The sequence below is a fragment of the Misgurnus anguillicaudatus genome, chromosome 8, assembly GCF_027580225.2.
Source record: "Misgurnus anguillicaudatus chromosome 8, ASM2758022v2, whole genome shotgun sequence".
Taxonomy (NCBI): domain Eukaryota; kingdom Metazoa; phylum Chordata; class Actinopteri; order Cypriniformes; family Cobitidae; genus Misgurnus; species Misgurnus anguillicaudatus.
Genome location: NC_073344.2, coordinates 20,672,864 through 20,687,090, shown reverse-complemented (window position 1 = coordinate 20,687,090; position 14,227 = coordinate 20,672,864). Strand labels below are relative to the sequence as shown.

General features: G+C 38.2%; 2 protein-coding genes across 3 annotated transcripts in view; one reads left to right on the top strand and one right to left on the bottom strand.

The window, feature by feature from the left end:
- Positions 1-382: 382 nt before the first annotated feature.
- Positions 383-6,919, bottom strand: tubb1 (tubulin, beta 1 class VI). The gene is made up of 4 exons (XM_055212911.2): positions 6,746-6,919; positions 5,378-5,486; positions 5,011-5,121; positions 383-2,625 (listed from the first exon to the last, which is right to left on the bottom strand). Exons 1-4 carry the CDS (start codon positions 6,800-6,802, stop codon positions 1,493-1,495), a joined length of 1,410 nt encoding a protein of 469 aa, XP_055068886.1. The 5' UTR covers positions 6,803-6,919; the 3' UTR covers positions 383-1,492.
- A 3,736-nt stretch (positions 6,920-10,655) lies between these two features.
- Positions 10,656-14,227, top strand: part of gnas (GNAS complex locus) — a 47,484-nt gene continuing 43,912 nt past the window's right edge. Inside the window, exon 1 of one of the 2 annotated variants that reach the window (XM_073870449.1) lies at positions 10,656-11,311. In XM_073870449.1, the coding sequence (XP_073726550.1) occupies positions 11,056-11,311 (256 nt within the window). In that variant the 5' untranslated portion in view covers positions 10,656-11,055. The remainder of the gene's footprint in view (positions 11,312-14,227) is intronic. The other variant, XM_073870448.1, reaches the window with a different exon arrangement.

Genomic DNA, 14,227 nt, shown 5'->3' with positions numbered 1-14,227 from the left:
TATGCATAGTAACAAAGCAATGTAAATAGTATATATGGAATGTATATATGAGGCATGAAACGTGAACTATTCCTTTGATATAGCTCTGTATATGGCTGTCAGCTATTTAGAGAGTTGTCAACAGTTTTGTGTCATAAAAAAATAAGGCAGTGGTATAGTTTTGCATTGCAAATACAATTTAGACAACAGTTTTCAGCGGTTCTTGAAATGGTATTTTATTGACTTAAACACTGTTGCACCATTAGAAAGACCGAAAACAAAAATTAAGCGCATATTACATTTGTAAATCTGCCTTGAACAAAACTGCTAGCAGATAGCATAGCCAACACAGTACTTGATATTGCATGTGTACCTACTTTGAAACAATATTTTATTTTAATACAGAAAAGAAATTCATAGATAAAAGATCAATTACATGTATTTACTTAAAAAAAACCTAAGCATAAATAAAATAGCTCTCAGCACTACGCAAACTCAAGTATAATGTTGATAGACGTAAGATAAAAATATAAAAATAGTGCTGAAAAGCATTTGCCTAGTGATTTACATTATTATCTAAACTACGTTTTAAAATATTGTCATATTTAATAACTTTGGGGTGGTTTCTAGCTTAAGCCAGGACTAGGCCTTAGTTTAATTATGAAATATAACTAGTTTTAATAAACATGCCTTACTAAAAACATTACTGGTGTGCATTTTAAGGAAAAACAAAGGGCACTGATGTATTTTAAGATATGTCAGTGCAAGTTGTTTTTTAATTTGGACAGATCTTATATTTATTTTAGTCTAGGACTAGTCTAATCCCTGTCCGGGAAACGTGGTTCCCCCGTCTAGTTCCAAACCAAAATGCATGTTTGAGCTGTCTTAAAAAAAAACAGTTTGCACTGACATCGTAAAATACATCTATACCATTGTTATGTCTCAAAATGCACAGAAGTAAAAATTTTATTAGGTATGTTTGTTAAAACTCCTAAAATAACTTGAGGCCAAGTGCTGGCGTAATCTAAACCCTGCCTGGGAAACCACCCCTTTATATTCATAACATTCATATACTTTATTATTTCATAATTAATATTAAAATCATATAGTTATATTTAATAAATGTATTAAATGAGAAGCGAATAAGCAGAAAAAAAGGAGAAATTTGAAAAAAAAGACTTGTACGTTTACACATTTCGCTCTGATTTTAACAAAATACTTTTTTCAATTTTTTTATCAATTATGTATAGTAACAAGCAATGTATACATGAGGCATTATAAAGAATCGGAATATATCAAGATATGCATTTTAGGAAATAATATGCTTCACAACATAATGAAGTTCAAGAAAACATATTTCAAAGTTTGGAATGATATCTGTTTGAATATTAAATCTTATGTTTTTTTTGTATGCGTATACTTTAACATCTGTTCTCCTGAAGATAAGAAATATTTCACAGTTTGCTAGATAAAATTCCCTCCTCAAACAGCCATAATCGCCAAAGCCAGCGTCTCATTCGCTGACAGAAGTTTCAGTAACCACCTCGGTCTGTATTTCTACTCTGGTGCTCTGCGCTGCTTCTGACAGGCCTTCCACTTCTGTAACTTCATCTTCCGCTTCCCACTCCTGGTCGGCTGTGGCATCCTGATATTGCTGGTACTCGGAAACCAGATCATTCATGTTGCTCTCCGCCTCTGTAAACTCCATCTCATCCATGCCCTCTCCCGTGTACCAGTGCAAGAAGGCCTTGCGTCGAAACATCACAGCAAACTGCTCCCCTATGCGTTTGAAAATCTCCTGGATGGCCGTGTTGTTTCCGATAAAGGTCGAGGCCATTTTGAGGCCGCGTGGCGGAATGTCGCAGACGGCCACTTTGACGTTGTGAGGGATCCAGTCCACAAAGTAGTTGCTGTTCTTCTGTTGAATAGCCAGCATCTGCTCATCGACCTCTTTGGTGGACATAAGCCCCCGAAACATGCCCGCCACGGTCAGGTAGCGCCCTCGACGAGGGTCGCAGGCGGTCATCATGTTACGGGCGTCAAACATCTGCTGGGTGAGCTCGGGCACCGAGAGGGCACGGTATTGTTGGCTACCGCGTGCCGTGAGCGGTGCGAAACCCGTCATGAAGAAATGGAGACGCGGGAAGGGGACCATGTTGACGGCCAGCTTCCGAAGGTCAGCGTTCAGTTGACCCGGGAAGCGGAGGGAGGTGGTGACCCCGCTCATGGTCAGGGATACAAGGTGGTTGAGATCTCCATAAGTTGGTGTTGTGAGCTTGAGAGTACGGAAGCAGATGTCATACAACGCTTCATTATCAATGCAAAACGTCTCATCTGTACTCTCGATTAGTTGGTGAACTGATAGCGTTGCGTTGTAGGGTTCCACCACCGTATCCGAGACCTTCGGTGAGGGCATTACACTGAAAGTATTCATGATGCGGTCGGGATATTCTTCTCGGATCTTATTGATGATGAGGGTACCCATTCCGGAACCGGTGCCGCCACCCAGGGAGTGGACGAACTGAAAACCCTGCATGCAGTCGCAGCTTTCCGCTTCTTGGCGGACACGATCGACAACCTGCTCCACCAGCTCCGCGCCCTCTGTATAGTGACCTTTAGCCCAGTTATTGCCAGCTCCAGAATTCCCTTTACATTTACAGAGAGGATAACAGCATCAGAGATGATCTTATGCTTCATGTTCGTAGAATAACATATTAACAAGTTGAATGTGATTGCATAGGGACAGAGATTTACAACCTTAGTCTGAATCCTGATCAATTTATGCTTTTAGCCGATGCTTTTATCTAAAGCAACATGTGTGCATACAAGTTATACAATTAATCTGTATGCACTGTTAGGCAGATATTACTAGTATACGTAGTGATATTACGCACTTGCCCGGAAATAGTACCCTGCTATTGAAAGTAACCAAGGGGACTATTTCTGGGGAGATGCGTAATAACACTACGCCTGCTACAGCCATGTTACATCAGCAAAGTCCTTGATTATTACGCCGGAATGAGAGTATAGTTCCTAGCCATATCTGTCTAGAAAATGGCAACTTTTCTGTCGCTCTTAGTACACGATGTAGCTACAGAAGAGTCATGTTTTAAATAGGAAAAATATCGAAACTCTTTGGTTATTTTTTAGCGCGATGCTAATGGTCTAATCAGATTCAATGGATTATGCTAAGCTATGCTAAAAGTGCTAGCGCCAGACCCGGAGATCAGCTGAATAGATTCCAAAACGGTAAAAATCATATGTTTAACTCTAGAGGAGCTGGAAAATTAGCCTATTTTTTTTTTTAAAGTGCAATGTCCCTTTAATTACTTAGTAACTAGTTACACCCAACGCTGGTAATAAGTAATTACTGCAATTTAATTACTTTTCCTTGAGTTATTAAGAATAATGGTAAAACTTAGTCTAGTGTAGTTTTCAATTCTCAGTATTAACTGGTTGGTTATTAGCATTAATATGACTGAGATAATAAAAAACAAATGAACAGTTTCGTTGCAAAACGAGATAACCACCGTTTTTTTTATTGTTCTGAAATCTCGTTTTTTGGTTGTGCATTCCAATTAATTTCAATTCAACTGCAGTTGGTTTGTTTTGATTTAAACCTTCTTAACTTAAAAAATACAGCTAAGTAGCACCATAAAACAAAATAATAACATGATAAAATAATAATAAACATGTTTTGACAAAAATGTAAAAAAATAGATTTATCTCGTTTTGCAACGAAACTCTTCAAATGTTAATGCCTGATTCTGCAATAACTTATTCTACAGCTACCTACCAATACTTAAACTTAACAACTACTTTACTAAGTTTTATTAAGCAGTAATTAGCATATTGAGGCAAAAGCAGTTAATGGTTAGTTAATAGTGAGAATTGGACCTTGAAAAGTGTGACTAGAATAATTTATGTACTTTAAATTATTCATTTGAGCTGTTTCAAGTCTATCTTTGTATCATTTACTGGTAACACTTTATTTTACATTGTCTTTGTTACACATGTTACATGTAATTACTAAAGTAATAACAGTTAATTATGCATAATTACATGCAACTAATCCTAAACCAAACCCTAATCACTTACTTTACTTTTTAAGGAAAAAGTAATTAAATTACAGTAACTAATTTCTTAGTAACTAGTTACACCCAACACTGGCTATGAGGTACTAATATGTGACCATGGACCACAAAACCAGCCGCACAGGTAATTTAAAGCAACAGGCAACAATACGTTCTGTGGGTCAAAAATATTCATAAATTGTACAAATATGATGATATTAAAGGCGGGGTGCATGATTTTGATAAACACTTTGGAAAAGGGAGCCGGGCCGACTACCAAAACACTTGTATACAATCAGCAGCAAGGGGCGTGTCTATTAACCGACATCATTGCCTGAGTTGCATCTGTGTAGGTGATTTCAAATGTCAACATTGGCTTTCAGAGATCGTGCACCCCGCCTTTAAATAAAAATCATGACCACTTTTAAGGCGATTTTCCTTTTTTACCCACATATTCCAGATTTTCATAGTTGTGTCTCTGCCAAATAGTGTCCAAACAAACCATACATCAATGGACAGCTTATTCACCTTGCACATGATGTTTAATTCTCAAATTTAAAACCATTTATGACTGATTTTGTGGTTCAAGGTCACATATGCTCTCTTTGGTACCAACATCTCAGGTACCAATATGAAGTCTTTAGTTGCAAAGCTGAACTTGTTAAAAGGATACAGCATCAGAGACAGCTGAGTTAGGCCTACAGTATATATTTTGACCATTTCCTGAGATTCAACCCATGACCTTTGCACTGCTAATGCAATGCACTACCAATGAAGCTATAGCATCGTTTTTTATTATGCTGGTTAATGGTTAGACTTTGGCTTTATTGGTGTTGATGTGTCTTTGATGTTGTGTTTAACATATTTATTAAATTTTATATTTGCTAGGACTATATTGCCCAGTTTCCACCCCATATGAATACTTTATGGTGACAAAATACGATCAGCGTTATCTCACCGTGAATAAAATTGTCTGGTCTGAAGAGCTGTCCTATGTGACTGCTTCTCACGCTGTCCATAGTGCCCGGCTCCAGGTCCACAAGCAAAGCTCTTGGAACGTATTTTCCACCTAAAACAATTCAGCTTTTAAAATACATTTCTTACCGTGCACGCATACTTATGAAACATAAAACATGATTTTATTTATCATCAATACTGTTCGTTTAGGGCATCAGTGGCACGATCATTACATTGGGTGGTGGTCTAATAAATTTGTTAAGCACATTTGGAGTTTGCTAAATAATGTCTTGAGTCCAAGTTAGGTCTCGAGCACTTACACTGTTTCATATAGCAATAAAGAAGACTTGAATGTTGCATTTACATACCATGGGCTTCATTGAAGTAAACGTTGACCCTCTCCAGCTGAAGGTCCATGTCACCTTCATATCCTCCCACTCTGTTAATACCATGTTCATCACTGATCACCTCCCAAAACTACAATAGATTGAAAATAATCCTCAGTAAGAACAAAAGTCATCATATATTTTATATTTTTACTTTTTTGAAATGATTAAATCAAACACAACATTTCAAAAACAGATATGGACCCAGGTGAAAAAGTAGTACACTTCCCTAGTGTACCTAATGTGCTTTATTTACGCACACTAATTTTGTACTTAATATACAAAAAAATCATCTTTAGTACTTCTTAAGATTCTTCACTGTGCTATTTTGAGACACCATGAATATGAACTAAAATGCACTTTTAACATCTTTTTAACTATCTCTGTATTTAAAAATGTATGTAGTTAACACGTGTATTAAACTTGAACTCAACTTTCATACAAAGATGGGTTCAAGTTTACTACAAGTGGTACCTAAATACATTTTTATAGCACATTTAAGTTCATATTTATGGTGTCTCAAAATAGCACAGTGAAGTACACTTAGATGATCTTAAGAAGTACTAAAGATGAATTTTTAGTATATTAAGTAAAAAAATAGTGTGCGAAAATAAAGCACTTTAAGTACAATATGGAAGTGTACTACTTTTTCCTCTATATAAATTCAGTTTATAAATTCATCAACCCAAGCTGACTTGTGTTTGTTTGTTCCTGGACACTGTTTTATTTTTACCACAATTTTACTGCATCTGTCACATATACAGACCGCTGAGCTCATTTCCATGATAAAAAAGGCCCACCCTCCTCTGTGGCTCTTATCTAACAGTAGACCACAGCAAGGGGAACACCCTAACACACGTTTCAATTTCAAATGTCTATTCATTATAAATAAGGTTTAATATGCATAGTAAAACTATTTTTTGTTTTAGCTGTTATAACTGTAAAAAGTAAAAATTACTTCAGTTGGTAACACTTAAAAAATTATTTAACTTACATGTTTAAGTAACACTTTAAATTAAAAATTCAAGTTGATATAACTTTGTGTTACCAATTAAAGTCATGTTTTAAGTTGGTCAACTTTTACACTGTATATATATATAACAAACTTTATCCATCTATCTGATTGCTGTTAAGTGACAGTAAAGCATTTAACTTAATAACTTTACTGTGAAAAAATGTGACATTATTGCAAAGTTAAAATTAAAACAAACCTACAATAAATTAATAATAAATTCTCATCAGGCTGTTCAATTGTTAAAGGCATTTGTCAGATTCAATTGACTGTATACGCTTCATTTTAAGATGGTTATCCTATAATTCTAAAATAATAGATATACAACAGCATCTCACCTTTGAGCCGATCTGATTCCCACACTGTCCGATCTGCAGATGAACAATCTCACGCATGATGGCAAAGTTGGCACGGAGAATGAAGGAATAATTTCGACCGTAACTCTGAAAAGCCTCCTGTGCTTGTTAATCCCGTGATGACATCATCAAGAGGGAGTTACCCATCTGACCCATAATGTAGCACAAATGCACTGGATTAGAAAGTTTATCTTAGTTTTGAATTTTGCATTATGTAGTCCAAGTGTTTTAATGTTCAAAAGGAATGTCCTCATGATATTTTTAAATGAGTTTGTTTATGATAAATGTATGTATTTTATACATTTTTTTGCATTGCAGGATGTAAATTTCTGTCATTATGAGCTACAGTCATCAGTGTCTCTCTGTCTCTGGTATGTATGATAAGACTCTAGAGAGCCGTATCTGCCATAGTGCAGTGACACAGACTGTCAGACAGACGGATAGACCACATATTCATTGTTTGTGTGTTTTTCCAGCAAAATAATAAATACACAGGAAGTTAGTTAGTAATAATGAAATTATTTGGAGATTCAATTTGTAGGCCATCTTAGATGCTAATCCACATTTTACCAGACTGTTTTGCCCAAATATGAGATTATACAAACACAATATTTTGCTATTTATTAATTTTTCAACATGCATTTTAAAGTGTTCGTTAACAATATTATATGTTATAAGTGTTGAAATGACCCAAAGTTAGGGGAGAGAGTGCACAGCGGTGCGACCATTATAGATTATGTAAATGCATGATGCGTGTTATTAAACAGATTGAGAACAGAAGGAGAGCTATTGTGCAAGTTATTCAGCCTTCCAAGAAACAGGAGAACGGTAATAGGCTATATCTGGCAAAGTGTTGTGATGTTTGAACTATCTGTGTCAGATCTTGTAGTCACAATGAGCTCTTTCATAATTCCAGGTCATTTTATTAAGAGAGGAAAGAGAGACAGCATTGATGAATAAATTTCGGTGTAACAGTACATTAGCCAACTTTCTATTGCTAAGCATCATGCACATTTAAGAATTTAAATATAGATCAAAAGTAATGGAGCTCTTAGGTTTGCAATAACATGTTGAAATACAATAACGCCACCTACAGGATACTATTATTATAACCTTTATATTTGCACCATTCATCCATGCATGACTTAACACATTTAAAATACTACACTCAAAAAAATAAAGGTGCTTGAAAGGTCCTTTAATGTGGTGCCACAGAAGAGCCATTTTTGGTTTGTCAAAAACCGTTTAGTTTAACCATTTCTGTTTATACCTTTTATTATCTGTATTTATAATGTAGAGGGATGACTTTAACAGATTTTTTGGATCATTTTCCAAGATATTTCATAGGTCCATATATTTTACACAGTGCCTTTAAAGGTGGGGTGCGTGATTTTTGAAAAACATTTTTGGAAAAGGGAGTAGCCAATCAGCATTAAGGGCCTGGGTTGTGTATGTGTGGGGCGGGTCTATCAAAAGAAGGTCCAGATTCTATTGGGGTATAGGGGCGTGTTTGTTTAGGTGATTTCAAATATGAACATTGGCTTTCAGAGATCATGCACCCCGCCTTTAATCTCAAAATGTCAATAATAATATATAAAAAAACATCAGACATTTCAATTTTAAAAAATGTATTAGCGTGTCTGTTTTATACACACAATTGGGAAAAGCAACTATGGGCGATTTCATCGGACGCCCGCACGTTTTCGTGGTTAACGCGACCACCAGCGACTTTCTCGCTGTGTGTCGCCTGTCTCTTTCAATGAGGTTTTTCTAAATCTGGTTCTCATAAACAAATGAGCACCGTCCACTCCAGTATCAGATGAAAAAAGGATGACGTGAACTCCACTGCTTCGCTCCCATTGGCAGTCGCTCCAGAAACCACTCATCATTTAAACTTTCTCACATCACTGGACACGCCCGTATGATTGCCAATGGTCATTTTCGATCGTGTCATCGAAAGTTGTCAAGCTTCCATTAAAATGAATGAGATTACGTTGCTCTGATACAAATAAATAGTTACAAAATCATACAGTGTAATTTCTGGAAAATAGCAGGGTGTTTAAATACTTATTTTCCTTACTGTATATACACAATCACATAAGGGATTATTAGGAACACCTGTTTAATTTCTCATTAATGCAATTATCTAATCAACCAATCACATGGCAGTTGCTTTAATGCATTTAGGGGTGTGGTCCTGGTCAAGACAATCTCCTGAACTCTAAATTGAATGTCAGAATGGGAAAGAAAGGTGATTTAAGCTATTTTGAGCGTGGCATGGTTGTTGGTGCCAGACAGGTCGGTCTGAGTATTTCACAATCTGCTCAGTTACTGGGATTTTCACGCACAACCATTTCTAGGGTTTACAAAGAATGGTGTGAAAAGTGAAAAGCATCCAGTATGCGGCAGTCCTCCTGTGGGCGAAAATGCCTTGTTGATGCAAGAGGTCAGAGGAGAATGGGTCGACTGATTCAAGCTGATTGAAGAGCAACTTTAACTGAAATAACCACTCGTTACAACCGAGGTATGCAGCAAAGCATTTGTGAAGCCACAACACGCACAACCTTGAAGCGGATGGGCTACAACAGCAGAAGACCCACTCATCTCCACTACAAATAGGAAAAAGAGGCTACAATTTGCACGAGCTTACCAAAATTGGACAGTTGAAGACTGGAAAAATGTTGTCAGGTCTGATGAGTCTCGATTTCTGTTGAGACATTCAGATGGTAGAGTCAGAATTTGGCGTAAACGAAATGAGAACATGGATCCATCATGCCTTGTTACCACTGTGCAGGCTGGTGGTGGTGGTGTAATGGTGTTGGGGATGTTTTCTTGGCACACTTTAGGCCCCTTAGTGCCGATTGGTCATCATTTAAATGCCACAGCCTACCTGAGCATTGTTTCTGACCATGTCCATCCCTTTATGACCACCATGTACTCATCCTCTGATGGCTACTTGCAGCAGGATAATGCACCGTGTCACAAAGCTCGAATCATTTCAAATTGGTTTCTTGAACATGTGAATGAGTTCACTGTATTAAAATGTCACCAGATCTCAATCCAATAGAGCATCTTCGGGATGTGGTGGAACGGGAGCTTCGTGCCCTGAATGTGCATCCCACAAATCTCCATCAACTGCAATATGCTCTCCTATCAATATGGGCCAACATTTCTAAAGAATGCTTTCAGCACCTTGTTGAATCAATGCCATGTAGAATTAAGGCAGTTCTGAAGGCGAAAGGGGGTCAAACACAGTATTAGTATGGTGTTCCTAATAATCCTTTAAGTTAGTGTATATGTGTGTGTACTGTGTGTACACACACATATATTTACATAATAATGACACACAGTACACACACATTTATATTATGCAAACCAAAACTTTTATTTAGTATGCGATTAATCGTGATTAATCGCTTGACAGCCCTAGTTATAACATGATTAACTGATGTTACAACTTACCCAAAGTCTTGTATCCATGAACAAACTCACCTTACAGCTAACAGATGAAACATTAACACCAAAAACCTAAAGATATCTACCCAGACACACAATAAAAATTATTTAGCTTTTTTGAGTTTAACTACAAAGCATTGACATCTCAAAAATAGCAATAAGGAATATGGAATAAACTGAGCATATTTGGAGTGCACGAGGTGATTTGTAACTTGCTCCTGATTGGAGAGATTGGACGTGTTACAACCATCCCCTATTTATAATAATAATAATAATAATAATGTAATAAATTCAATAATAACAATATTTTACAATATACAATAAAGTACACTTTAATCAAAAACAATGGATTTAAACATACAGTGTCAATACGCATAAATACTTCACAAATTGTAAACTGTGCTTGCAGTTTTCCACGTGACGTCACTGGATGACCTCCCCCTGTTGCTCGTGAAAATTTAACGCGTTGTGTTAAAGTTAAGACGAATAACTGGTCTCAGATCAGCACTCGAAGCAAACCGAGCAGCAGCGCCCCGTCGGACAATGAGAGACTCAACCGGGTCGCGCAGAAAGAGAGCAAGAATAAACACTGAACAAAGTCAGGTCAAAGATCACTCTCGTCCGCTCGTGTCGTGTATTCTAGCGAAGCCTGAGGGAAAATCCGATGAGGCAAACCGATACCTTTGGAAACCCCGAGCGATAAGACGCTAAGAGATAGCGAGTGCTTCTTTCTCCACCTGACCTGGATATCATCCTCATGATGGAGTTGTCCTCCTGTAAGACTTTTCCATACGGATTTTAAATTATTGGAGGTTTCCTGTAGCTCACCATTGGACATGGGGATGTGTCAGAGCTTTAGACTGAGGTTATCACAGTCCGCGATCACGTACACCGGCGGGCGTACCGGTGCCAGCCCCGGGATCGATGTCGAGTCCGGACATTTGGACATTTCGGACCTGCAGCTGAGGGAGCAGCGGCGGGTGGAGGAGAGGGCGCGGATTAAAGCCGAAAACAAACGAAGTCGTAACATTGACAAGAACCTGAAAGCAGAGAAGAGGGAATATAAACAAACCCACAGGCTGCTTTTATTAGGTGGGTGTTTCAAACTGCGACAGCTTTCTTCCGCTTGTCACAAGCTGATGGATGTTTAGGGTCACTTATTTTCTATTAAAGGGATAGTTCACCCAAAAATGAAAATTATGTCATCATTTACTTGTTACAAACCTGTATAAATGTCGACACGAAGAAAGATATTTAAGGAAACTGATCATGAACCCCATTCCTTGCATAGGAAAAAAGAATACTATGGAAGTAAATAGGGGTCGGGAACGGTTTGGTTACAAACATTCCTCAAAATATCTCACGTTGTGTTCATCAGAACAAAGACACTTATACAGGTTTCTAACAATATGAGAGTGAGTAAATTATGACAACGAAATTTTTTTTGGGTGAACAACCCCTTTAACGTTTGTAGACTCATAATTAACATAATGCAACGCAAAAGGGAATTTGGATGCGACTAAATATTTTAACATCTTCTTCAGTGTGGTCACTTTGTAATTTTGTATCAAGCAACTTCTTGAGGTTTCACCTTTATTAAAACACTGAAAAATGATCCCAAGCTGTCACTGGGGCAGTAGCTACCCTTTACAAAGGTCCTATGTATCATTAGTTACGTATACATATATTAGATACGTATACATGTAGACTTTTAAAGTAGGGGAGAGCGGGGTAAGTTGTCACATGGGTAAGTTGTCACACTGTTCATAACTTAAACACTATAGGCTTGATCTTAAAATCCAATAGCCACTTTGTGTGATGACTTCTATAGAGGGAATGCATTGACGTCACTTTTCCACATGACCACGCAAGAGCTCGCCTGGTTGAGTGGCAAAACGTTCAACAAAATGGCTGGCTGTTCTAGCGTATAGCAACATAAACACGCAGCATTCGTGGTCATCACGTAAATTCCGGTAAACTCTGCGAAGAATAAATAAGAACAAAGTCCTTTTAAAGTAGTTTATTCATATAACAAGCAAAATAAACAACACGTAGATTACATAGGAACCCAAAACATTTGTTATTTTCGACAAGGTATTTGTTTAAGAGTTCAGTTTCAGCAACTAGTCAGACCATTAAACAAACAAAAACCGGAAGTAAAGTTCAGACCAGAAGCTTAACGCGTCACCGCACGTGCGCCCGATAAAACGGTCTATAACTGACAATTATCAGCAAAAATTACATTTAGTTGCACTTGATAGTGACCCTAGCAACTTGTCAACCCTCCTGTGGTCTGTGGACGTTGAAATGAACAATCTTTTTATTTCTCCTTTCGGTGTTTCTTGGCAGTCTGTAAAACGATAGCTCCGAATTCTTTTTAAATCTGTTAGTACAGTCTATCGTACAACAGCTTTTTCCCATTTAGACGCATTTCTTGTGTTTCCGCTGATTTCACACTGTACACAAATTCTGTCGTTCTGTCTTTTGCCACTTAGTGGGTGTAACCGCAGACACTTTCACCAAAGTTGACCTCACTTGCATACCCTCTATTGGGGTCATACCATTCTAATGGTGCATTCCCACCAGCCGCGGTAGAAAATGCGCTATTCACGTATTGCGTAGTTGGACGCTTGAACATTTTCGTTTTTTTTTTCAGTTCAATTTATTTATTTCACACACGTCATCATTTTAAAGACAAAATACAGTAATTATAGAAGGCTAGTGTGCGAAACCCCAAAGAAGCTATTGAAAGCTTTTAGAAGGGGACCCAATAGCACCATACAACATATAACATACAGTAACATATAAATACATGAAAGCACAAGGACTACAACAACAGATGATCCCAGCACAAATATAACACTTTCAAATTATCAAGAAGGATACGTTAAAAGTAGTTTTTCCTTAAGATTTTCCTTGAGAACGGAAATTCACTTGCTTCATTCGCGTGTGAAAGCCGCGGGTGAAATTCTAGTAATTCGAGACATTCACGCGGAAATTCGCGTCATGGGAGGGGCTTCTGCGACTCCGCTGAGACTCCGCTCGCTTCCTGGAATCACGTCACTACTTCAGCAAAGTCCTGATTGGTTAATGTGGCGCGAAATTACGCCGAAGTTCAGATTTTAAACTTGTGCGTTTCCCGCGGCTTGTCTTTGCATTGACTTAAAATGTAAATCACTCGTGCTTGCCGCGTCTACTGCATCTGGTATGAACCCTGCATAACCCTGCTTAGTTTCACCCTGTGTGCGTTTGGCGCCACAGTGCGGGGTTAAAGCCTGATTTATAGTAATGCATAAGCTCTATGCGGTACTCAACACCTTAAGTTATCCGTAGCCTGTGAGTAGCGCTACGTAGCCTGACATGCACCTGCAAAATTTTGAACAAGCGCGTCAGTTCTACGCGGACCGCAAGCGTTGTGATTGGTCCACCAGAGCCCCTCCCGTCAGGTAAAAAACTGCGTCATAGATATTTGCGTTTGCGACGGTGAGAACAAAGATGGGCCACGTTGAGGAGTGATTTAACTCAAACTGCAACATTAGTCGCTGTTTATTTACTTCCATCACTGCTGGTCATCTCAAATCATACACAAAAAGTTGCTGTTTCTTCTTCGTTTGTGGGTTAACTTGCCAAGCTGCTTCTTCATTGACGGTCACTCTGCTATTGTGGTTACACGTGTGGATACTGCCTACCAGCGGTCTGCGCGTGTTTGCACGACGATGCGGACGACGACGCACAAAAATTAAAATGAAAACCGACGCGGAACCTACGCTGTCGCGGCTACGACGTAGGACCTACACACAACTATAACGAGCCCTTAACCCCACAAAAGCAGGGCTAGCAGGGTTTCATAACCCTGGGTTAATTTCAGGGATAACCCCGCTTCTAAATTACAAGTGTGAAACGATCCGTAAACTAGGGTTAAAAAGCGGGGTTCAGAACAGAGATAACCCAGGGTTAATTCCAGTGTGAAAAGGCTTAGGGGCTGTTTACACTTGGTATTATGATGTG